General features: G+C 50.4%; 8 protein-coding genes across 8 annotated transcripts; 4 read left to right on the top strand and 4 right to left on the bottom strand.

The window, feature by feature from the left end:
• Positions 1-981: 981 nt before the first annotated feature.
• On the bottom strand, positions 982-5491 carry MAA_04506 (Armadillo-type fold domain containing protein; the record flags this gene model as incomplete). The annotated part of the gene is made up of 11 exons (XM_007822602.2): positions 982-1787; positions 1854-2458; positions 2523-2665; positions 2724-2982; positions 3046-3149; positions 3207-3431; positions 3505-3576; positions 3652-3767; positions 3829-4294; positions 4371-4559; positions 4616-5491. The coding sequence occupies 11 exons, from the start codon at positions 5489-5491 to the stop codon at positions 982-984; spliced, it is 3861 nt and encodes a 1286-aa protein (XP_007820793.2).
• Positions 5492-6510: 1019 nt separating this feature from the next.
• Positions 6511-7802, bottom strand: MAA_04507 (WD40 repeat-like-containing domain protein; the record flags this gene model as incomplete). The annotated part of the gene is made up of 2 exons (XM_007822603.2): positions 6511-7486; positions 7573-7802. 2 exons carry the CDS (start codon positions 7800-7802, stop codon positions 6511-6513), a joined length of 1206 nt encoding a protein of 401 aa, XP_007820794.2.
• Positions 7803-8406: 604 nt separating this feature from the next.
• Positions 8407-9521, top strand: MAA_04508 (Translation Initiation factor eIF- 4e-like domain protein; the record flags this gene model as incomplete). The annotated part of the gene is made up of 3 exons (XM_007822604.1): positions 8407-8434; positions 8492-9024; positions 9120-9521. 3 exons carry the CDS (start codon positions 8407-8409, stop codon positions 9519-9521), a joined length of 963 nt encoding a protein of 320 aa, XP_007820795.1.
• Positions 9522-9858: 337 nt separating this feature from the next.
• MAA_04509 (N-terminal acetyltransferase C complex catalytic subunit MAK3) lies at positions 9859-10505 on the bottom strand (the record flags this gene model as incomplete). The annotated part of the gene is made up of 2 exons (XM_007822605.2): positions 9859-10239; positions 10326-10505. 2 exons carry the CDS (start codon positions 10503-10505, stop codon positions 9859-9861), a joined length of 561 nt encoding a protein of 186 aa, XP_007820796.2.
• Positions 10506-11796: 1291 nt separating this feature from the next.
• Positions 11797-13692, top strand: MAA_04510 (Lecithin:cholesterol acyltransferase; the record flags this gene model as incomplete). Its single annotated transcript, XM_007822606.1, has 1 exon — positions 11797-13692. One exon carries the CDS (start codon positions 11797-11799, stop codon positions 13690-13692), a length of 1896 nt encoding a protein of 631 aa, XP_007820797.1.
• Positions 13693-14257: 565 nt separating this feature from the next.
• On the top strand, positions 14258-15919 carry MAA_04511 (ldb17-like protein; the record flags this gene model as incomplete). The annotated part of the gene is made up of 2 exons (XM_007822607.2): positions 14258-14923; positions 14984-15919. 2 exons carry the CDS (start codon positions 14258-14260, stop codon positions 15917-15919), a joined length of 1602 nt encoding a protein of 533 aa, XP_007820798.2.
• Positions 15920-18496: 2577 nt separating this feature from the next.
• Positions 18497-21462, top strand: MAA_04512 (PH domain containing protein; the record flags this gene model as incomplete). The annotated part of the gene is made up of 4 exons (XM_007822608.1): positions 18497-19076; positions 19200-19768; positions 19839-20110; positions 20238-21462. 4 exons carry the CDS (start codon positions 18497-18499, stop codon positions 21460-21462), a joined length of 2646 nt encoding a protein of 881 aa, XP_007820799.1.
• A 1291-nt stretch (positions 21463-22753) lies between these two features.
• MAA_04513 (phosphatidylserine synthase) lies at positions 22754-23098 on the bottom strand (the record flags this gene model as incomplete). Its single annotated transcript, XM_007822609.2, has 1 exon — positions 22754-23098. The coding sequence occupies one exon, from the start codon at positions 23096-23098 to the stop codon at positions 22754-22756; it is 345 nt and encodes a 114-aa protein (XP_007820800.2).
• Between the last annotated feature and the right edge of the window lie 1826 nt (positions 23099-24924).

Below are 24924 nucleotides of genomic sequence, written 5' to 3'. Positions count from 1 at the left end.
TGCCTGTTGTTGTGCTAGTACTAGTTGACAAAACATGTGCACTTGATCCGCCCATGGGGAAGCAGGGCGTACTATGGCCTTGCGGACCTGCATTTGCTCCAACCGTCGACCTTACCCCACCCATGCAGGGCCGGACCTTGTTACTCAATTGATGTTCCGTCCCCCGTGCGCCACCGCTGGCCGCCACCACGACGCTTCGACTACCCATCGTCATTGGCCAACCCTCGCTTTTGCCTTCTCCTCGATCAAAATGCCTCCAATGCTGGCTGCCACCTTCTCGGCTTGAGAAACATGATGCCATTGCAGACATCCCGACGCCTCTCTTGCTAGATGTCGCGCTGCACTGGTGTACATCCATTACGTTCCACCCTGGCCGTCAACCAAACCTTAGCATCGCAGTCATCGCATTCTAATTTTTTTTTCCCTTCCTTTCTCCTTTGTCCTTTCCAAGTATCAAGTGGAACGTATTATTAAATAGGCTTTACATATCCACCTACAAAGACAAGCATAGAGACAGCACCATTTCGTAAACTTAGTCGTGAAACTAACTCTATTGTAGCTGCATGTAATAGGCCGTCATCATCTCCTCCGTCAACGCCTCTAGACCAACCACCTACGTCCTGCGCTGCCCTACCCTATGCCCATCGCACTTGATCGTCGGTGACTTGCTTGGTATGCGCAGAAAGACAGACACACACACACACACACAGAGAGAGAGAGAGAGAGAGAGAGAAACCCACGACAAAAGTCAGCAATACACCGCATCCCCGGCAGTTGTATTCCTTTGCTGCATGGAACCCCAACACGGGCCCCTACTGCCAAGTAACGGCCTGTATTGACACTGATGGGCCTGCCAGTGCACATGAGAGCAGCTTAACAGCTGCTGCCCGTTGGCACACTTTTTTCTGGTCATCTGATGTGGGTTGTTGTGTAGTGCAGACTCGCCAAGAACCAAGTCAATTGTCCCTGTTATCCTGACTTCTAGCCCTCAAATAAGTTGGACACGCCCTCCAGGGCATCCGGTGTTGTTCGTCGAGCACCCATCACACCGTTTCCCCGTGTTACGCGGCCATCAGCTTCAGTTGGAGCGTTCATGAACCCCTGTGCCATCTTGCTCCTGTTGCCCCTTTTGTTGCGTGACGAACCACCAAAGCCAGCGGATTTGGCGAGTTTCCCCATTTCAGATACACTCACTCCCTTGAGGTCTTTCAGGAGCTCCAGAACAATCGCGCGTTGTTGGCGAGGATGAGACGCTGGTTTGGCCATGTACGGTGCAAGTCGATCAAGCTCAGCCGGATTCACATTTGGTAGAGATAAAATAATGTCCTTCGGTGTTGCCGTAATGGGGCTGTAGTAGACCACAATAGTTGCAATCAGGGAGGCGAGCTCCTTCTGCACCTCCACAAAGTAAGGTTCGTGGAACGATGTCAAACAAGCCTTTAGCACGTCTTGCGCGATGTATTCCCTGATCACCGAGGCGATTTCGGCGGGCACTGGCGTGGTGTCCGTGTGGCTTGAGCCGGCCTTGCCGTCGTGAATATTCCCCGTTGACCCGTATTGTTCTTGACCCTGAACTAACTGGAACTCGGGGACCAGAGAGATGAACAGGCGGAGAACCATTCCACAGCATCGCGTGTCCCTCATTCGGATGCCGTGAGTGCAAAATACCAGCAACGGCTCAACAATTTCCTGTCGCATGAGACAAAATTTCCGGAGTGACGGATAAGGCCTTGAAGGCTCGTCCTCGAGTCCTTCCTTTCGGCTTCGGGACTTCAGAGTGTGTGAATCTAACACTTCATGTTAGCGACCATTTTTCACGGCAAATGTACACAGCATCAATTCCCTCCACATACTTGATTTTGTGGGATCCAGGAAATCAGCCACCATCATGACGGCTGTATACGTAACCTGCCGGAGAATGCTCTCGGCCTTCATTTCTTCCTTGAGTCCTGCCTCGCCATCTACCACGCAAGTTTGCTGCTTTTCCATTCTCTCCCACTCGCCGTTGACCTTGGCATCCATCTGTCTGAAGCAAGCTGCTAAGAGCTGGGGAAGAAATTGCTCCCGGTAGTCCACCGGGCAGTCGTCAACTAGATACCGCACCAAGTTCAGCAAGTTGCTTTGTTGGTGTGTAGATAGCCATATGGAATCCGAAAACAAGGCTTCTGATAGAGGGCCAGAGAGGCCGCTGAAGCCGTAAAACTGCAGGTCAAGTCTGCTCATACAATAGATGATAGCGTACGCCGTTTCTCTGACAAAACGTACCGAGCCCCGGATAGTCGACGCCAGGCCTTCGATTGTATTTTTCTTGTCCATGACCCTCGCGTAAAAGTCATCTTTGCTGCCTTCAGATATTCCGGCTTGCCAAAATCTGTCGCTGAGAACTCGCTCTACCATGCTTCGCATTTCTGTAGGCAACTCTGCCCAACTATCAGGATTGTGTGTGGCATGTGCAAATCTATATATTTGTCAGTATATCCGATAGCCGCCCAGACAATCAACCCTGTTTGACATTGGCATACTTTAAATATTCAAGTAAATCGGCAAGAATGTTGGAGAAACCTTGTTGCCAAAGAGCGTATGACGCCTGAAAAGCTGGAGAGGACTTATCCAACCGTTCTACGGAAAAGGCAAGGAATGATTTTGTAGGCCGTAAAGGAAGAGTCTTGAGCATCAAGGTTAGCATGAACATCCGAGCGTACTTGACCTAACATGCACCGTACCTTCAACCGCTCTTCAAGCTCGTTTTGAAGCAATAAACCCTCTGAATCCAATTCGCAAGAACCCCAATCCTTAAGTTCATGTGCGCGCCTGCTCGCCAGATATTTCTGGGCCTTGTCAAGACCGAGGTACTGGCAGAAGTCTGCATAGGATTTGAGCGATGTTCGAATCGGTTCACTCTGCCACTGGGCTTTGACAGGCTCAACGAATTCAGCCAGCTTCTGAATTTTCGTCTGTGTGTCGATTCCACTGGCTCGATGGCTAAGATGGACTGTCAGCTAATACTACATACCGAGTCAACTTGTGCTGAATATGAGTCCTTACATGATGAGGAAGAGAAAACTTCTGTACGCAAGGGATCGCTTTTCATCCAGTGCCCCTGAAGTCATCATATCATTCACTCGGCTTTCAATCTGGTCATAAACACCCTTTTTCGCCAATTAGCCACGAGATTTAGCTTCAATTGCGATATGAAGTTGTCTTACCAAAAGGTGATCAGGCATCTCAGCCGCAAGACGCTGCAGCTCAATCATACTCTCACTTTGCAAATCCTTGATGGCATCATTATATGCACGATATTCAGGTTCGAGTGCGGGCCACGTAAGGAGAATATGCTCGAGAACCTTCAACATGAATCCGGCGTCTTTGTTGAGCGCAGTAGTTGAGAAGAAAACAAGAAGTTGTAACGCCCGCTTGCGAATTATTGGGTCCTTTTTCAAATAAGAGAGTCAACATCTCGGCAAAGTTCAGATGTATTTATTTGGCCCTCTCGACTGATCTCACCTCAAAGCTCATTGCAAGCAACTTATTACACCACACTTCTAAGTTGGACTCCATTTCAGCCACTTGCTGCTCCTGAACATGCATATATTAGCTCAATTTTCTTTTGGTCGCGGTGAGGATGGGATTCCATCTCGTAGAGAAACCTACGTGGTCTCGCCCATGGTATCTCCTCCATTTTACATAACCTTTCAACGTAGCCTCAATGACAGTAAAATGAGAATCGACTTTCAAGGCGGGCGTTGAATGCTTGGTATATGTTTGCTCTGATACAGTTAGTAATGTAATTTCCAAGACCACTTCAGTGGTTTTGACACTGGCCCTTACTACTAAAAGGAGGCTGCCCATCGTAGAGCTTCTGCAGGATATCCTCAGTACGGCCTAAGATGTAGGACACTGCGTCGACAAGTTTCAATTGAACAATTTGCTCAATAATCTGGGAGCTATACCGACGATAGTTTCCTAAGAACGCGTGCCGCTCAGGGATAGTATCCGTGTCATCTAGTAGGAAAAGGTATGTAGGATCGGTAGAGTTCTCAGGGAGATTCTCATAGCGCACCAATCTGGAAGTGCAAACGTCCAGTAGGGGACCGACGGTTTTAGACACTAGGTCGCTGGGACCAAGATTTCTATGGCCAAGAATTCTAGTCCATGTTACCAGTATTGGTATCGAGACCATCAAACTCGGACTCTGCGTTACTTGAATCAAGAGCCCCAAAAATTCAGAGCTGGCGGCTTCTTGAGGTACCTTTGCAAACTTGCGTTCAAAGTAGTCCCCGAGATAGGATAGCATCTTTAGAGTCGTGTTAGTGGGTGCCGGAAGAAATAACACACATAGTTATGGTGTTTTCTCGCAATTCGATTCATACCTCTGACAGCTTCTTAAGAATCTGATATTTATCTTCATCGATATCCTCGGGGTCCACAGTAGCCCAGCGATACAGACCTTTGCAAAGATCAACTGAGCTGGGACTGTACATTGGTGCGACGAGGTCGCGAAATTCATCATCCGTGAAGTTGGACCGATAGTATAGAGCATTAAGCGCTTCCAAGGAGGCCTGAACGAAGAGTTTAGTGACCATAGCTAGTAATCATGGGAGAAGTTGGGTTCTACCTTTTGAACATCAATGTGTGAGGATGCCAAACCGGCAGTCATGACGTTCACGCATTGTGCAGCCGCTATGGCCTTGGGGATAGCCCACGGCATAAGGGACACAAATACGGAGAGAGCCTTGACTGCACAGCTCTTGGCATCAGCGGTATCCTTGGCTTCGGAACTGACGCAATAGTTGAGGAATTGAGAAATACGCTCAAGCCATCCTTCGGGGCCATGGCGCACATTCGGGCCGGGCTGACGATTAGGGAAAGCCTCAACCAGAACTGACGTTGGTGTGAATATCTCGACGCATGCCTTACTAAGAACACCTTCTCTCATAGTCACCACTGAGTCATCCCCAGTGAAAACCTCATCGGACAAGGTCTCCAGAATAAACAGTACGAGTTCCTTATGAACCGCCGAGTCCTGGATCTGCCAAAGTTGAACAAGTAAAGAATCCATGTCCATCCATTCGGTCCCCCAGCACCGCTTTGCGATTTCGACCCACAGCTGTGCTGTCTTCTTCCTGAGGTAGGACGCATCTTGTTTAGAGACAGACTGGCTCAACTCCAATATCCAATGTCGCAAGGCCGTAGCTTGCTCCTGATTGTAGGTAGACCATCGGTAACGTATGGCATGTTCGAGAAGCGAGAGGGCGTAGTGGCGAACGACTGGTGGCTGAGTCTTATCGGCAGCTAATCGATATCCTTGAAAAGGCGCTTCTGGTATGTCTTTGACTTCTTCGAGAAACGATTGAGCTTGCCGGCGGGCATCATTGCCTGAAGAAGCGCTGTGCACGACATCCAGAGCTTGATGAATTCGTCTCAATATCTCAGTGTCCTCGCCATTGCTCGGGTTGCCGCCAGCTGGCAAAGTGCCGCCGCTAGCAGACATAATTTTTGCAGGCAATGGCGAGCGCTTAGACGTCGACGGGATTCGACCTCGAGGCAGGCTTGCTTATACTGACGAGGCGTTCTTCAAGTTTTGGTCGAGTCTAAACCGGGAGAGGAGCGCAAGTTCGACGAGGATTGTGTCCGTAATCGTCGTATCGAGAAACCGGCAACGCAAAATCGAGATTATACTGTTTTTCTCTCTGTTGTTCGTAGCGCCTGACGTCCGTGGTGGGAAATTCGTTTGTGCACGATATCGAAATCGGCGGGAGGATGCAAAAGCACGTCAAGTAAGCAGGGCAAAGGCGATACCGGCTGCGCGTGACGAGGGAGGGGAAACGTCAAACAGAACGCAAGAAAGCTAAGTAGAGCAACGTTTGCAAGCACAGTGGTCCTTTCAATAAGGAAGATTGACGCCGGTGGCCCGAAAGCATGAATGCAGGCGGCGAACTAAACAGATGAAAGCCGAAGGTTCAAGGTTTGTTGGTGTCGGTGTCGGCGGGCGGTGTTCACAGCTGGTCTAGTTCGACCCAGCCAGTTTCTGACCTTGAGAAGTTAGTTGGCAGCGCTTCACCGCTGACAGGGCCCAAGTGCAGGGCGCGTTGATGTTGAGTGGGGACTGGACCATGCAGACAGCGGGTCAACTATAAGTACTTATACCTAACATTGAATAGGTGCCCAGATTGACTCTAGATGTCCACCGTCAGCTTTTGAGCATCGACCTGGAAGCTCAGTTGCCCAACCGTGAATACATAGTACGGTGCGCATGGATTGGAGAGCAAATCCAGCCGGAAACATTGGTGCCTTCCAGATCAACAGGATTTTAGCCCCTACAAAGGCGGTAGTCGCCTACATATCTTGGCAAACTAGAAATGCCAAGACAAAATTGTTCAACCAAATAAACTACCGTCTTGAACTATGGCGGTTTGGGCCTGAGCCGTCCATGACACCTCGGCATTCCACGAATTGCAACATCGAAACTTTGCGCCTTGTAATACTCTCATGGCACTGCAGCAGCCCCGTTTATAGGTTGTACGTCCATAGACACAGTAGCCTATCATAGAAACTTGTCGAGAGGCACGTCAAGCTACGCTCGTCCGGGTTATATACACAGTCGGACGCGTAGTTCATGCTCTGATGCTCTTCAAACTTTGCAAGTACTGCGCTCCGCCAACATTGGCCATCATCAGTCACGATTTCCACTATTCTGGCCCCGGCATGCATGCAGGACGCCAGAAGGAGGATGTGGACAGAGCCCTTTCCACAAGAGTCTGACTTCAAGTCGATCAAATCCAACCGCCATACACCACCGCCAAGGTCAATTTCTGTCAATAGCTGCACCATCTTGGTCCCATGGCTTTCATGCGGATCATGTATAGCAATCACCCGAAGCATATCATCATAGCTCCCCGTAACAACAACCCGCCAACCAGCTGATGTCCAGGTTGAGAGGGGTAGAATCGCAGTCACGCCGGCATTGTGTGCCCCCTTGATGCCTATCGAGGCGGAAATAGTCTCCATTTTTGCATCATTGTCGTGGGGGACCAGAGAGCACGATGTGTATCTCAGTATTGAGTCGTCGCCCCCACAATAGACAGTTGTCGGCTGGCCAATTTCACCTCTACTATTGTCTGGACTGGAGAGGCAAACTGACCAGGCCTCCAAGGTGTTTTGAATGTCCAAGTCCGTCCAGCCCTGGATGGACCAGGAGTTGTCAAGATGCAGCAACCGCGCAAGACCGGTCGAAGTAGTCACCGCGATCGTGTTTTCAACGGAAGGATGCCAGTTGCACTGCAAAAACAAAACATCCTCTCCCAGATCGGCACATCGACTCGTTGCCACATGCTCCAGCGCTGGACCATCACCTGTTTTGAGACGATAAATAACCAGCGTGCCCGTGCTCGACACAACGGCAAAGACGCTCTGGGGCGTTCTACGGGTTGGGTGAAAGCGAATATCTAAGACTGCGGAAGGTTGTGGCTCCGTTTGAATCTTGACCCTGGTTGCGTGGTTAGGGCCTCATCTCAGTTAAGAGTAGATAGAGTATGCACTAGTATTAGGCAAAAGTCGGCATTGAAGACTCACAAATCGCTCCCGGCCAGGTGGAAAAGCATCAAGCTACCATTTCGACTCTGGGGTCTCTTCAATGTGCTTTCCTCCGGCAAATCTTGTTGCTGCTCTGTTGGATCTTGGCTCTGTAAATTATAGGTCCCAACCACGAAACAAGACTGGTCGACTGGGCAAAATTGCAAACAGCTCGGTGGCAATTCAAGCCGCATACTCTTGGTAGATGATATAGCCATTAAGTTATCCATGGCTGGCGGCTTTTCGTAGTAGCCGTTCACACAAGTGTTGCGCCCTTTACCGTCAAATTCAATGTCTGATAAGTTGACAGACCCTTTGAGGGTTGAGCAAGTCAAAATCATCTCGGCAGTTCGACGGACACGGCTGGTGGGGCAGACATACAATGAACCTCGTCGTTTGTGGCTCCTCTCGATGCTCACACCATGGATCGGACCGCACATGCATTAGCCAAGAGAAAGAGAGAGAGCCCCCCTGCAACGCAAGCCGCCTTGCAAAATGACCAAGATCAGCCGTTGGGGTCTCCAAAACTACGGAGTACCAACGCCAGTAGTTGTTTAGTTAAACTCCCCAGATGTCGCGACCAGTTCGAAATGTAACCACAGGTGCCGAGCCCCGTCCAAACACTCAGTCCGGTTCTAAAGTGAAGCTACGAAGTATAGCGAATAGTTCATACACAACTCCTTGTATTTTTTTTTTTTTTTAAATTCCCCTCAGCTTGGCAACGTTCGGTGGTAGGTAAGCGCTGGCGTGAAGCCTCAAACTACTGCGGCAATTGTACAAACCCTTCTGTCTGTGAACGCCATCTGCTGCCACATAACCTGGCACCCCGCGGGAATGGATTCGGACGACTCAGAATTCTATGGTACAAACTTTCCGAAACAATACCGCATTGGCAACTAGTTAATAAATGGATTTCTAGGGAGCCCAGACGAGAGGCGGCAGCTGCAAACCCGCGTTGACAGATTCGACGCCCATGCCTGGGCCGAGCAACACAGCGTCTGGGGATTCGGCTCTCCTTGCAGAAGCCCAGCGGTCGCGGCCAAATCTACAAATCTACACAACCCTTACGCTGGAATTAGCTACGCGTGGCAGCTCTCTGAAACACTGGATGATTTCTTGTCCAGGCTACCTCCTGAAACAACTGATGGGAGTGAGGATTTGCCCTGGATTTTCATATGCAACCCATACGTTTCGCGAAAGGAGAAGCACGAGGAGAATGGCGGATACATGAAAGGGAACGAGTGCGAAGCTCCGACGGAGAAGGACAGCCACGTCGGCCTCGTGGTTGAAGGCGGAATGGAGAGATTGGAGCTTCTTGCAGATTTCAGGCAAAAGTTGGAGCTGTCAGGCAGATCGGCCACATTTTTGAAGCAAGAGTTATTACAAGAACAGAACCAGGCTGTGGTCGATATTCTCCGTCTAGCCCAAGCGGGCAAGGTTCGAAGCGGCAAGGTATGTACGCCATTGTCAAGAGGGAGAACGTGGCGTGGCTCATCCAAATTTCTCTGCCCTGTGCTAACACTATTGTATTCGGTCCATTCTCCCAGTGGATGCTCTTTTGCTCGCCTTCTGAGGTCAACGAAATTTGGGGCTTGGTTGCTAAAGCTACAGCACAAAACGAGCTCGGTATAGCAGCCAAGGTAAACCCTAGGTCGCAATTCGATGATTTTCGCAAAGACAGGGTCATCTGCATATATACGGCCGACTTCCAAGACAAATCCGACGTCGGGCGTGTCTTGCAACAGCTGAAGAGGCTCAAGCTTGTTGGGCCAGGGCTACCAACCATGTACTACAAGCCCGGTGAGTCAACATCGCGGGGTAACTGCAAGACGATGCCACCGCCGCATCATGCTGACGACGAGTCAGATATCTTTACCTACATTGGTATTTCGCATGGAAACCCCTGGGGCCTCGCTGCTTCGATCTACAGTTCGAAATCATTTCAGTAATGGATTTTCGGGTTGCCTGGCTCAACCAAAAATTCCAAGTACCTTGGGAATATAAATTTGCAGCACTCACAAGGGTGGGTAAAAGATGAAGGTGGAACTAGGTTTCTCAACATCTAGACTTTGAATGTGACAGACAATTTGTTCGCTGGGCTGTTAGAATGATAATTTTATTTCCATTGTATCCTGAGTTAACGCCGTAAACGCCATATACTCCATTTAATGCTAAAGCCGCCTTTGCTTCTTCAAAGTCAACAAGTATAATGATGCAATCATGCGCTGGCTTCTTTCATGTATGCTCGAGAGCCCCAAATGTCATTTGAATCCCCAGAAGTACATGTCAAGACACTTCTCCGATGAGATAGTCCTGAGCGATGTCGAAGTCAACGCTCCTCAGCGGAAGAACGAGTCGATAGGCGCTATTGCCATTCAGATAGTAACGGTGCAACTTTTTTGACCGCAAGAACCCCAGCCGTTCGTAGAGTCGCATGGCCGGAGTATTTGATTCTTCAGTCTCCAGAACAATCTCATCGGCATTGCGTTTGGTCATGGCGTCGATAGCTTGTTGCACGAGGGCGGTTGCGATGCCGTGGCCGCGAAAGGACGACTCGACTGCCAGCATAGCGATATACCCGCGCCGAGTTGGTGGAGAGTGAGACGAGTGAACTTCTAGTTTACAAATGATCACACCGACAAGGGATGAGTCGGATGGATTTATGGCCTGGAGTCAACTGAAATTAGCGGACTGAGCGTGTTGCCAGACAACGGACATGTTGGACTTGTGCGCCGAGGCTCCGTACTACTGACCATGAAGCAAAGATGGGCCCATTGACAAAGAAAATATCTGTAGACATAGATGCTGTAAGGCTCGCTCAAGTCTTTAGAGATGAGTGATCGTATGGCTGGCAAATATTCAGACTCAAGACTGTGCTGATACTGGATGAAGCGCAACTGCGAGGACGATTCCTCTTTTCGTGGGAGGGCCATGATGAAACGAGCTTCTGCCGCCAAGACCTGGAGTACGGATTGAAACAGACCTGGTTGTCCTCAGGTGGTGTATATATAGTGCTCCACGACAAGTGACGGGAGTATGCCCGGCCGGTTAACGCTATGTAGGGCAGGTTGTTGGGCTGGCTGTCAGGACGAGCTGCGAACAGTCTCCGATGTTGCCTCCGACTGTGCCTCCAACTGAATCACACCAGTTGCCAACAACCCAAAAGCCAGTCAGGATGGGCTCTTCTTGTATTGGGCGTTGGGCGTCCAACAGCTGCCAGGGCCCGGACTGGTAAGGCTGACAAGCAGACTCTGACAAGGAGGTCAAGTGTCTGGACGGCGCGACGAAGACGGACTCCAGTTAATGACGGGTTAGGCAACAGGCAGCTCTTGAGCATAGATGGATTGCATGGATCGAGCGGGCCGGTGCGGCTCTTGAGCGGCGTGTCCAAACGTCGACTGGTGGTCTGGTGGCACCGCCGTGGCATCAAATGGCGGGGCTTTGGATGTTGGCGATCACATGTGAATCCCCCAGTCAGCGGGGTTTGTACCGTTGACACGTAAAGTATTGACGCAACGGCCTGAGCTGGCAACGTGCGGACAGACATGGAGTGCTTTGTACTCTAGTAGCCAACAGAACCAGTACAAATGACCAGACTGAACTGCCTTTGTGTTCGCGGAGAACAAGAAGAAAGTTCTGAGTAAAGGATGGGGAGGGCATAAATAGCTGCATGCCCTGGTCATAATGCAGTATTCTCCCTATTTTTATCTGCATGTACCGTGATCTTTACCTAATTTATTTTTCTGGGCGTGGTCTCATCAATTGATGTCACCTATGTCAACGGTTGACACCAAGTTCTGGTCGTCTGGGGTCCATGTCACGGCCCTTGTCCTCCTCTAGTCTGCCGGGCTAAACCAAAACAAAATGCTACACATGCACATAATAGTCAGTGCCGATCCCTCTCGTATGTACAGCTCGCTCTCGTCCCTGTTTACTCTTCTGCTCAACACCACTTGAAGGATTCCTCAATACATGAAAATTGCCTAATTACAGAGAAACCATCGACAGCTGCCGGTACGACGCAGAACTGTTATTAGCGCAATTTCCTCACTACTCCCCGGGTAGCCTGCTCGCGACCAGACATTGCTGCTCTCTTGCTTTCGCGCCCAGTCAACTTGGCTCTCACAGCACCAGACGGAGTCTGGGAACTTGAATTCAACGGCCAGAAAAAAAATCACCCGACACCACAAGAAGAGCGGATAAAAACTTGCCGCATTCTGCCACATGGCCACCACGCTGCGTCGCCGCGCACCACGCGAGACACAACCAGTTCACGACGGTTCGCCAACCCGCGAAGATAGTCCAGCCATCGAGCCGACGGCGCATATCCATGTGGTGGAAAAGGCACCTAGGGCGACGCGGAAGAGGCGGAATACCTTTATATTCTTACTGGGCGGAATATGCGGCTTGCTAGCTGCAGGCTTTTTTGCCAAAACCAATGATCTTATAGACTTCCCTGAAATCGGCGAGCTGAGCATGGACAGCTTCTTCGATGTCCTTCCGGCTGGCCTAATTAAGGATATGCGCGACTTGGTGCAAGGCGAGCGAGAAGTCACGGATGCGTACGACTCTTTTTCGGTCGGCCTCAAGGCACGATCCGAGGGCCTACACGCTCACCATCCCGTCATCATGGTTCCAGGAGTCATTTCAACTGGCTTGGAATCCTGGGGGACTGCCAACACATCACGTCAATACTTCAGGAAACGCTTGTGGGGCAGTTGGACAATGATGAGGGCCCTCGTGCTCGACAAGGAGTTGTGGAAGAAGCATATCATGCTTGATAAGAAAACTGGCCTCGATCCGCCGGGCGTGAAATTAAGGGCCGCGCAGGGCTTCGATGCCACAGATTTCTTCATTACGGGATACTGGATCTGGAATAAAATCTTCGAAAATTTGGCCACCATTGGTTATGACCCGACAAACTCTTTCACAGCTGCCTACGATTGGCGGTTGTCCTACCAGAATCTTGAGGTGAGAGACCGGTACTTTTCCCGTCTCAAGTCACACATTGAGTCTGCCGTGGAATATGATGGCGAGAAGGTGGTCCTAGCCTCTCACAGTATGGGCAGCCAGGTCGTTTACTACTTCTTTCACTGGGTTCAGTCAGAACAAGGTGGTCGCGGAGGAGAAGACTGGGTGGATCGTCATATCGGGTCTTGGATCAATATCAGCGGATGCATGCTTGGTACAGTGAAAGACCTTACCGCGGTATTATCCGGTGAAATGAGGGATACTGCACAACTAAACGCCTTTGCCATATATGGCCTGGAGAAATTTTTGAGTAAAGAAGAGCGAGCGGAGATTTTTCGCGCCATGCCCGGTATCTCTTCCATGCTGCCGCTTGGCGGCAACGCAGTTTGGGGTGATTTGAACTGGGCACCAGACGACCAACCGAACCAGAACTTTTCATATGGTTCTGTTCTCAATTTCAAGGTCGGGACCAATTGGACTGCCCCGGACAAAAACATGACTGTTGAGGGCTCTATGAAATACCTCTTCGAAACTACAGAGGACTGGTATCAGAAACATGTTAAAAACAGCTACTCTCACGGTGTTGCGCACACCGCAGCTGAAGTGGAAGCTAATGAGAAGGACCCGAATAAATGGATCAATCCACTTGAGACTCGTCTGCCAAACGCCCCCAATTTGAAGATATATTGCTTCTACGGTGTAGGCAAGCCAACCGAACGCGCATACTACTATCGAGCCCCAGATCAGCCAGCAAGCACAAGGCTCAAAATTACAATTGACACGGCGCTCACTGAAGGTGAAGTTGATCATGGTGTGGTGATGGGCGAAGGTGATGGCACAGTAAATCTTCTTAGCACAGGATACATGTGTAATCGCGGGTGGCATATGAAAAGGTATAACCCTGGCAATTCAAGGATCACGGTGGTAGAAATGCCTCACGAACCGGAGCGATTCAATCCCAGAGGCGGCCCGAAAACTGCTGATCACGTAGACATCCTGGGCCGCCAAAACCTAAACGAACTGATACTTAGGATCGCAGCGGGTAAAGGCGATACCATCACTGATTATGTTGTCAGCAACATCGGCGAATATGCAGACAAGGTCAAGATCTATGAAGAGGACGAGCAAAAGGCCGCGGCGAAATCATAGTATATGTGTCTCATTTTCACGAAGTAGGAGTTTTGCTTGTTTGCTCTATGTAGAGGAAGTTGATGGGCTGGCGTCGTGGTTGGTTGCCAATTGCGCTCCCGAAAAGGCCTGTTGGGAATGTTGGGCATGTTTCAATGTACGGAGTACTATACCCTCGATCTTGATGAAAAGATTTGAAGAATTATCGTAGACCAAGGCCTACCAAACATGTTCGTTCGTAGGATACTTGATCTGGAGGGGTTACAGGCCACGTTCATGACCTGCATTGTAAAGTCCATATGTCTGGAATGGGTGACGGCTAGGAGAAATAAAGTGTTGCGCAGATGTGGCTTGCTGTGCCCATCGCATGGATGGCTTACCCCACCACTAATGTTCTCCAAAAGCGTGGCATCTCTGCCAAAACCACCCCCCTTTCCACCACAACCTTGCGACTCAAGCCCCTTGGATGAAGATAACCGGGTGGCAGGGAGACGATTTGCTTGATTTAAGGACATTGCTGCCGTGGACCGGCTAGGAGAGGCCCGATGCTGCCGGTGTCCCTCTTTCACCCGGCACCCAGTCAGTCATGGAGGACAGTGACAAAGTCGTCACTGCAGTCAGCTCCGAAGATGAGCATCGACTTTGGACGGGTAAGGCACATTTAGGGCGCATCATATACCGCTTCCATTTCACCGCAGCTTACATGTTTTCTCCAGAGATGAGCGAATGCCTTGCCGCCGATTGCACGAGCCACGAATCCATCGACGACACCCTTCGCGAGTGGCTGGAAATCACTGCCCGGTTGCGATATTGCACCGTGGATTCGCACGACGATTTTTTAGCATGCGCTCACATGTTACTAGAGAGCGACATCTTCAGAAACAATAAAGACTACGTGCGGACTCAGATTATTCACAGTCTACTGCAGGAAGACGAGACCGCGCCATTGCACGCCATCACCAGCTTCCTGTTTCTTGACGGTTGCAGCGATGAGGCGACGTTCCCACGGATGATTGAGGAATCGTGCTTCTCCCGGCTTTTAGAACTTATAACTGCACAGCAAGAGGACGCAGATCCTCGATTGCACCGCCTCCTGCTCCAGCTAATGTACGAAATGTCACGAGTGGAGCGGCTGAACTTTGAAGATTTAACACTGGTTGATGATTCCTTTGTCCATTACCTTTTCCAACTGATTGAGGGTGTCTCCGATGATGTACGGGATCCTTACCACTACCCTACCATTCGAGTTCTGGTGAGTAAGCAAACTGTGCTGATTTCATATCAACGCGTCGTCAGGACTGACCTGCCCTAGCTTGTTTTGAATGAACAATACATGCTGGCTTCGACCGATTCTGTAACAGAAGGGTCAAGTACGATATCGAACCCATTAACAAATCGCATCGTCAAGTGTCTGAGTCTTCACGGACCCCTGTACAGAACCTTTGGCGAAAATGTCATCCTACTTTTAAATCGGGAAACAGAAACTTCGCTTCAATTACTGATTTTAAAATTATTGTATCTGCTGTTTACAACAAAAGCCACATACGAATACTTCTATACCAACGACTTGCGAGTTTTGCTGGATGTCATAATTCGGAATTTAATGGATCTTCCGGACGAGAAGATATCTTTGCGCCATACATACTTGCGCGTCATGTACCCGCTCTTGGCTCATACACAACTCAATCAGCCACCTCACTACAAAAGAGATGAGGTCCTCCGTGTTCTGAGAATACTTCGTGGGTCCCCGAACGCGCATTTTGCCCCCGCAGACGAGACGACTCTACGATTGGTAGCTCGAGTGACAAAGGTTACATGGATCGAAGAGAAGGAAGAAGAGAAGGAAGGTCCGGGGCAAGCCGAAGTAGCCCGCAAATTCCTTGGAATCAGCCTGTCACCGTCGCAATATGCCAGTAGCATCAGTGTGGGCGATGTGGCGGGGGTAATGGAACGACCTGGGGTCCAAACTCCAAGTCGAAAAGCATCGACGGCATCAGATACGCACGGCAAGACCGATACGGAAGGCAGTGGCGCGGAACTGTCTGCAAGGGCAAAGAAGCCACTTCCCATCGTCCCAAAACATCGACATGGCATCCCATTTACTCAGACAGCCAAAGTTTGTGGAAGTGTGAACGGCGAAGGCAAAAAGATTCCTCCCAAAGCACCACCGCCCCGGCGTTGGGGTCGAAGGAAGAGTTTGACGGAGCAATCACCCGTAGAGCCCATCGGCGAAGCTAACCCAGACTGAGGACCGCGAGGGCAACGGGGCATGGCAAAGTGTTGTTGAATATGCATTATTGCTTGGTCCCAAGTTATCATTCCGGGTTTATCGAAGTAGCTTGTGTTTACGACACGGCGCTCCTTGGTTTGGAATACAGTCTGACTGTTCGTGCATGTGGCGAGCCGACAGAAGGGAATATATGGTGCGCCTACATAGCTATATGTTGGGGCAGCAAGAGTAGTGGTTATCAAGATCTTTTAGCGTTTATGGCGTCGCGGAGTTACGGGTGCACGAGTAACATTTATCCAGCAACAGAAATCAAACGTTGCAAGCAATCAGCTTCTGTTGTCCGCACCAACTAATCTGTAGAGTACATACACAGATGGAGCCTACAAAGGGCGGATGGTAAGCGGTTCAATACACACGAGCTTAATCATCTAAACTGAGTACTCGGCGGGGTGTGTACAGACGGATTGAGAGTTGTTCAGTGAGGAAGAGGAAAAAGCAAAAAAATGACGAGCATTCCTCCAGGAACATGGATGCCGACTTGTGAAGGAACTCTAATGAGGCACCGACGATTCCTTGCAAAGAAGGTTGCGGACGCGTCATTTGGATGCTATACTACCATGTATGTACCTCGTGAGAAATGAGAAACGGGAATTGAAGCGTGAAACAGCCGGTAGTACTGCATGGTGGCTGAGCAGCCGATGCAGGCACTCCATAATCTAATCTACTCCATACAGGGCAAGGAAACGTACTCCGTACCAGACTTGACATATGCTCACATGTCCTTGTGCCCTGGTGACTTGGTCTGACTTGAGGAAACAAAGGTTGTTAGGGTCTTTTCGACGAGGATCAGCCGTCTTGAAACGGATATTGGCTTTTTTAGTTCTCCTTTTTCATGTCAACTCTTTTTTTGTGCTGCTGGAACTCATACGTAATCTGGATACTGAAGTAGTTAGGTACCACTACGTGCTCCGTACTAACTGCGACATCGTGCAGATGGTCTCAATTGACGCTCGGGTAGGCTTCAGCTTGGAAAGCTCTGCTCTGACGTCATGTTCTGACCCCCCCGGTATCTGCTTGGCAGCAACGGAGTTATCTCCACCACCATCATCGTCACCACAGTGGCACCAGTGGCTGAAGGTCTGCATTGTACATGTTAGACAGCACAACACCAACATGGTTTTCCACCACGTCTTCCAAGAGCAGCCATTTGCCGCACCATCTGGCCATAGCTGTGCTTGGCACGCTCCAATGACCCGTAGGTTCAGTGGGCGCCTGAATATTTGTCATTCGAGTACAGAGTATCAAGACGCAAGTTTATTAGTCCTTGGCCTCGCTTGAGCTATCACAGATGTAGTCAGTAATCATCAAGCGGGCGATGGGCGAAAAAGCTGACTTGCCCAGACTGTTTGCGGGTAAATGGGGTGTCTGCGACACTGCCTAGCCAATGTTCCTTTTCTATTGCTGTTGTAGTCCTTTGCTATCTTAGACTGTCACTGCTGTATCGCAAGTAAAGATTCCAGCACAGTGATATATTTTCAGGTGGTATCACGGCGGTATAATCACTCGTTGGCCGTGCAGATTCACGGGAATGGGCGGACTTGGAATATCTGAGATGCGCCCCCATTTACGTACACAGATGGATCATGGAAGACAGATTCCTCGATATCTCGGGGGGTCACACAGCTCTGTAGCCACATGGAAGTGTCATGACATCGAACCTGTTCAGCATCACTGCAGTGATAGAATAATGACGACCTAGGTAGGACAGTGCTGCGAGGCAAAACACAAACAGAAATGTAGCTACTTCTTGGCTCCATGTCGGCCCAAATGTCATCTCGACCTTGTTTCCCATTGCTTTCCATGACATCAATGGACGAACAGCTGTGGGTGACGGAGCGTGCTAGCTTCGGGCCAAGTCTCATTGGGAGTCAAGCCATTGCGTCAACGTCGCCGTGTCCGGGAGCCCGTCTTGCCCGCCCAGCCCTTAGTGCTACGTAAAGTATGTACTTGAGTGGGTGATGAGTGGTGGTAGTGGGGAGTCGTCGACTGAGTCCACGTCTGGATCCTCAATGTCGAGCCGGATATTTGTTACATCTACAGTGGGTGTAGAAGACAGTTGGGGAAAGCCATTCACGGTAATAACCGCTGGTGTGCAGATGAACTGGCGGTGCCAGTTGCAGCTCGCCGTCGACCGATTTGCACCACCAAGGTCGCGTCTGGTAGTAGATTCAATGTTCGGGTTGGGGCGTCGAGTCCAGACGTCCGTCTGGGTAAAGTTACCGAGTTCTTTGGGTGGTTTTCCGAGTCTGTGGCGCCTGGCAATTCCTCCCTCCCTCCTGCCTTCCCAAACTCCCAGCTCCCAAGCTCCCAAGCTCCCCCCACACACCTCCACCCCCCTCCCTCGTCCTACCGTTCCCGTCTGTTTGCGCTCGGATCTGTGACCAGGTCGCTGCCTCATCCTCACTGCCTCACTAGGGCATCCGTCTCCAAACCTTGAAGGGTCTGCGGCCTGCCGGTCTCCCGTCGGCCGTCTACCAAACTTTCAAGGTTTGCTTGCTCCTCTGGCCCTGCGGCCTTTATAGCTCCACCTCCGCCATGGATCGTCTGGTGTCGTCTTCTCTCCCACAGCAGACTTCCGATGCCAACCTGAACCGAAGCGCCTCCCTCCCACACAGCCAGTCCCAGAGTCACCCGCGACAACGGCAACAGCGGGAGCAAGAGCAACGACAGGAATACAATCACCGACGCAGCACTTCTCAGGCTCCCATACTGGAGCACCAGCACGCGCCAGGCAGCAAGACTGCATCTCCTGCTCCCCTGGCCGGCGTGGGCAGGTTCACCGAGGAGTGGGACGCCAGCCAGCGCGGCAGCTCCATCATCGACGAGAGCAACCGACCCGGTTTCGCCGCCATGCAGCGCTCCAATTCCGTGCACAGCTTCGCTGCTGGCGATGATCAGCAGCTTCCCGTGCGAAACAACACACTTCGCAAGAAGTCATCCATGAGACGAACCAGCAGCCTCAGACGCAGTAGCAGTCGCCGAAGCAGCAGACCCGGCAGTGTTAGGAGTTTGGCCTTGCATTCGGCCTCGGACCGGGATGATGCTCACAGCGCTTTTTACTGCCCTATCCCTACGTCCGGCACTCCGACAGATGTCCTTGCCAACAGATTCCAGAGTATGTCAAGTGACCTTGCGTTCCCCACGTGTGCGACGTCATCTCGTCATCCGTGGCTATGGCTCTAGCTCTTGCCGCAGACGCGAACTTGGGATAACTCTGCTAATGCCAGCATACTTCTAGCCTGGAGGAAGGTTCTCAAAGACTTGATAGCCTACTTCCGCGAGATCCAGTCGCACTACGAGCAGAGGTCCAAGGCCCTTGTCAAGCTTGCCAATGTTGCAAACAATATCTCGACCCCCCCGCAGTTTCTTCGATCTGCCGGGATTGACGATGCCCTGCAGTTTCTCCGTAACTACAACACAGCTGCCATTCAGGAAGCTAATAAGTCCAAGGAAATCGAGGAGGATGTAATCTTAGCTCTGACAGGGTTGAGAAGCGATCTTCAGCAGAAAATCAAGGAAATCAAGCACTTATCTGGCGACTTCAAAAACTCAGTGGATCGCGAGATGGAGACCACGTCCAAAGCCGTTCGTGCTCTTGCCGAAGTTCTCGACAAGACGGAAATAGACGCCTCGTCTACAACGGGGAAGCAAGATCCCTATCTGATGCGCCTCGCAGTTGACCGACAAGTCGAGCGCCAAATAGACGAAGAGAACTACCTTCACCAGGCAAGCAAACATTCCCCCAGCCGACTTCTTCCCACCGACTGGGAGCAAAATATCTTCAATCACACCTTTCTTACCATTCTCGTAGGCATATTTGAACCTTGAAGGCTCTGGCCGTGAGCTGGAGTCAATTGTTGTTGGGGAAATCCAAAAGGCGTATAACGCTTACGCAGGTATCCTCAAGCGCGAAGCCGACAATGCCTATGCAGTGGTAGATGAACTGCGCGAAGGTCCCATCAACATGCCCAAGGACCAAGAATGGATTCATTTCGTCACACACGATGACCACATCGTTGACCCTACCGTTCCCATGCGATCTTCTGATCAGATCCATTACCCGGGCCAGGATCATGTCTCAGCACAGGAGATTCGAGCTGGGCTTTTGGAGCGCAAGAGCAAATATCTGAAGAGCTACACAGCCGGATGGTAAGTTATTATCACCCCGGTATTTTTCCGCACTTCTTCATTTTGGTGCCTGCTGTTTATTCTGCGATTCATTACTGCTTTCAAAGTTTAATCAGCACGTACCACGGGTCGACTAACAATTTCCCAGGTATGTCCTTTCTACAACACACCTCCATGAGTTCAAGTCGGCGGACAAAGCACAAGCTCCGGTCATGTCACTGTACTTGCCCGAGCAGAAGCTCGGCTCCCATTCGACCGAGGGTGGCTCATCCAATAAATTTATCCTCAAGGGGCGACAAACTGGCACGATGCACCGCGGGCACACCTGGGTTTTCAGAGCCGAAAGTCATGATACTATGATGGCATGGTACGAGGACATTAAGGCATTGACTGAAAAGACCCCCGAAGAACGATCCCAGTTTGTTCGCACTCACTCTCGAAGCTTAAGCCGATCATCCCGTCGATCCGTTAGCAGTGATGGCATCGTGGACGAAGACGATGAAGAGCCTTTCTCTGCGAATCAAGTGGACGTCAACCCAGAGCCACGAGAGGACATGGTTTCCCGACGGCCTCAACCAGGTGGGCGGTTTCCATCAGATCTTCAAATCAACGCACAGCGTGGCTTACAGGCGCCACAATCGCCATCTAGTGTAAGCTCCGGTCACCAGGATCACTCTCCGGATGCCCAAGCCTATGCGGCTGCGGGGGCTCTACCAGCGGCTGCGCTTGTAGCCGGACGTGAGGGTCAGCATCTGCACCATGGCCAAGAAAATCACATGGGCTATGGAGGCACCGAGCAAACTCCAATGGAAGATATGCCATCCCAAGCTGCCATAGCCAGTCAACAGGCGCATCATGATGGCGTTAATCCATACACATGCGAACCAGTTCCCCATCCGTCAAACCAAGACGGTGGGTATTTTGCCGGCGCCTTCGTGGGTTCACAAGGACATCAAGATCACGACCTTGACGGAAAAGCCACCAACGTTGTCCCTGAAGCCTCTGAGCTTTCAAATGCACCCCGGCAAAATGTAGATACCGAGCCTGTCAATTCCGGTGAACGCGAAGTGGCTTCTAACACGACCGAAAACGACAGTCAAAACTATGCAAATGGTAATGCTACGGCCGACAAAATAAGTCCCCTTGTATTGGCAGCCAGTAATATCCCTAGATCCGAAACTCAACGAGAGTTAGCCCTCCAGGTGGTTCCCGAAGCCAGTGCCACCGAACATACCACCCCGGCCGAACCTCCTTTGGGAGGGACAAGCAGACCGAAGAGAGAAACTGACGACAGAACGGAAAGCGCTGCCACTATCTCGAACTTGCCAATCCCCGGGAAATATCCGAAGGCCAGCGGTATTGTCTCGCCTTAAGTGTTCCATCTTTTTGAAGGCTTTCCCTTTGTTTTTGCTTCTTAAAAGCGATTGATGGGGCTCCTTTTCATGTTTTTTCCTTGATAGATGCTGTTCCCACATCGTTCTGCTGTACATGTCGTGGTGTTTTTATCGGGTGTCTTTTGTCTTCCTACTACTATTTGTTAGGCTATGTTTCTTGGGTTATGAAAGCGCCTCTATTCATACAGTTTTCCTTGTTATCTTGCTGTACGGTGCTGCCTGAATGGGATAGTTTTCCTCTGCCGCGTGTGTACCTGTATACTTGGCAATATTTAGATGACAGAAATTGAACACGCTTTTTTGGTATTTCACCCCCAAACACGCATTCGTGTCATGGAGGAGCCGGCGCATACCAACTGGCGGGCACAAAGAGGAACTTTGTAATGGCCACGGCACGCACATTATACCATGCTGCAGTGATTCACGCCCATGACTTGACAGCCGTGTGTCGCAGTAAGAAGCTTCCCTAGGCATTGTGCTGCCACCATATTACGTTTCTCGCCCAAGGCTAGAGCCTGCCAGTTGTATTCTCGAGAAACATGTAGTCGACTGCCCTACTTTGTAGTTTTGTGTTATTCTCACTAGGCAGCTGTTGCGTGGTGTGCAAAAAGGTCACGTCCCGATGCACATGTTACCACGAGGTCCCTGTATGACAATGATGAAGCCAGGCGATCACTTTCCTACCGCAACACCCATCGATCGGAGTCTGGCCACGAGGGCCGGATTCGCAACTTCAACAACATTGTCGGGGATCTGCTGTAGCATCTGCACGGCTCATATAACGGCTCATATAACGGATCGTGATGATCGTCATGTGCAAAAGCTCATTGACCTCACAAGTTTCTGTGTACCTGAGTCTTCCCATATATCCGTTATTGGGTATCATGCATCTCATTTTTATTTCTTCAAGCATGGGTTTTCCATCTGAAGCTACGGGTATTGTAAGAATTGCTACCCAGTCCTCGTATGTCATTCCGGTATCAATAATCCCATTTCCGTGTACCTCGTTACTCTTCTCAACTTCCCAGATTCCTCTCAGCGCTAAAACCGCTTTACGCTCTACCTGCTGCAAGTCAGTGCCGACTGTCAGTCATAATGTTCCTGGCCCGCGTCTTCGATCACAGCGATGTATGTACGGGGGGTTCCAATCCACAGCGCACCGCATGAACCATCTGCCCATCCCCTTCCTCTCACTAAACGGCTCATTGTCGTCCAATCAGCGCCGCCGCTGAATGCCAAACAAAACGAATGGGGGGCAAGACGACGTCTCCTACGGTTTGGGGATGCGGATGGTCTTGCTCGTCATCAGGCATCCATGCAACATGAACAGAAGTACTGCGGGATGGAACTCTAGCGCCGAATCTTTTAACCATGCCCCAAAAGGCACATCGTCGAGGACCTGGCCACAATATACCCAATATGCCATGAGGCCATCGAGAAAAAGAGACGTCGGGATCGGTGTACCCTCGAAGAACTTGCTCTTGCCTGTAGCATCCTTGGGAAGCACTGAAACAGTAACGTTGAAGCGAGCAAGGCGCGTTAGGCCACATAGTACGAAGAAGGCGAGCCCGACGGTGTCGAGAGTAGATCGAAAGCCGATAGTAAACGCCACCATGGCCGGCGCGACCCCAAACGAAATCTATATGAACGAGGGTGTTAGCAAGCCATGTGCATCGATTGCAATGGAATTCTGCATCGCGTTGCAAACAAAACGGCAAAGTGAAATCGCACCAAATCGGCTAGAGAATCCAGCTCTTGACCCATGAGACTGCTCTTATTTCTCCACCGTGCCACCCTCCCATCGAGAAAATCGAAAAACAGGCCAAAGGGCAAAAAGGCCAACGCCAGCCAAACATTGTCAAAAGAATTCGGATCGCCCAGACAGTATCGAAGAGACGAGAAAATGGACATGACTCCGCAGAAGCCTATAGAAGGGTGCGAGCAGTTAGCACGCCGGCCATCCCAAGAGACGCAAGACTTGTCGCGTGTAGATCTGCAGCTTGAAGAGAGAAAGGAGAACAATACCATTCATTAAAGTGATGAGGTCGGCGAGATGCATGGCCCGCACGAGGGAGAAGTGTCCAACGTCTGCAGATAGTAGCGTCTTTTGCTTGTCGATAGCTTCGCAAGCAAGCAAGCAAACCACGTAGTTAGTTTCGAAATAGGCTTAGATTTCGGTGAACGCTAAGATAGCCGTCAATGGCAACATACCAGGCTGATTATGATTGAAACTAGTCTTCCCCATGGCGCCGTTCGCGCTTGAGGACGCAACGCTACTTCTCTTCGACATTATATTTCCCGTAGCACTGAGGGTTGGAGGGTGGGAATGGCGCAGTTGGGAACCTTTCAACCTCAGAAACTGGCGTCGAGGAAGGAGACCAGGGGCATTCAAAAGCCTTTGGCGTCGAGGTTGGAGAGTGAAATGTCTTGTAAAAAATTCGACAGGGGAAAATGGAAGAAGAGAAAGCGTTGAGAAATCCCTTTGGAAAGCTAAAGGGAAGGAAAAGAGAAGACCCAAAGACGTCAGGATCTGGCAACGAGGTTCAGAATGACGGATGACGCCTCGATTGGAGGCTTGTGGCCGTGACCTTGTTTCTTGGGGGGCTGGGCGGGAAAACCAGGCAAGAGGGTAGCACTGCATCCGGCGGGTGACTTGGGGTGAGGGAGACTGACTGGCTCTGTGGCGGTGTTGATCGATTGATTGGCTACCAGTTCCAACTTTGAGCTCAAGGTTAGGTACGTACCAGTCAGAGCTTGGGTTTGCATGTGGTCAGGGAGCCCAGCCAACAGCTACGGTACTTTATGTACTTATGCAAGGTTACTTAGTACATAAGTACTTACACAACCGGTACCTAGCAGTTACATGTTGGGACTGACCAGTCTTAATTGATGAACCACTGGAGTTCAATTGTTAGTCATCAGATAGCCGTTTAGTCTCAATATTCTAAAACTCCTACAATCAACTCCTATTCTTGATGCGAGTACGTCTTCGATTCCAATTACCTATGTACTTCACTAACCAGCTATGATGAGTACTCCATACATCATTGTGATTCCCTTCACACGCTCAGCCAAGTCCGGTCAACAAAACAGGAAAACCATGCCGCCGTGCTACACTATATAGCCTTGGTCATAATCAATGCTGGTTTCAGAGGGAAATACAAAAACAACCAGAACAAAACTAGATGTCCCTCCTAACGCCGTATTGCGGTGTCGACCCGAATATAATATAACACTTCTTTGTGCTGAACATTAAGACTGTAGCCTGCGCCGCTAAATGACCCCAGACGACAAAGGCGGAAGAAGCATCACACATCGCGTTCCCCATGCATCGCTCAACCCCGTCCCGAATCCATAGACATCTATTAGTGCTGGCAAATTCACCATGACCAAATAACTGAATTTGAAGCAGTCGCTTCGTCATTTCACCCGGCGAAAAAA

The sequence above is a fragment of the Metarhizium robertsii genome (genome assembly GCF_000187425.2).
Source record: "Metarhizium robertsii ARSEF 23 chromosome Unknown MAA_Scf_1, whole genome shotgun sequence".
Taxonomy (NCBI): Eukaryota; Fungi; Ascomycota; class Sordariomycetes; order Hypocreales; family Clavicipitaceae; genus Metarhizium; species Metarhizium robertsii.
Note: the sequence above shows the minus strand (reverse complement) of the source record. Positions and strands in the feature narration are given on the sequence as shown.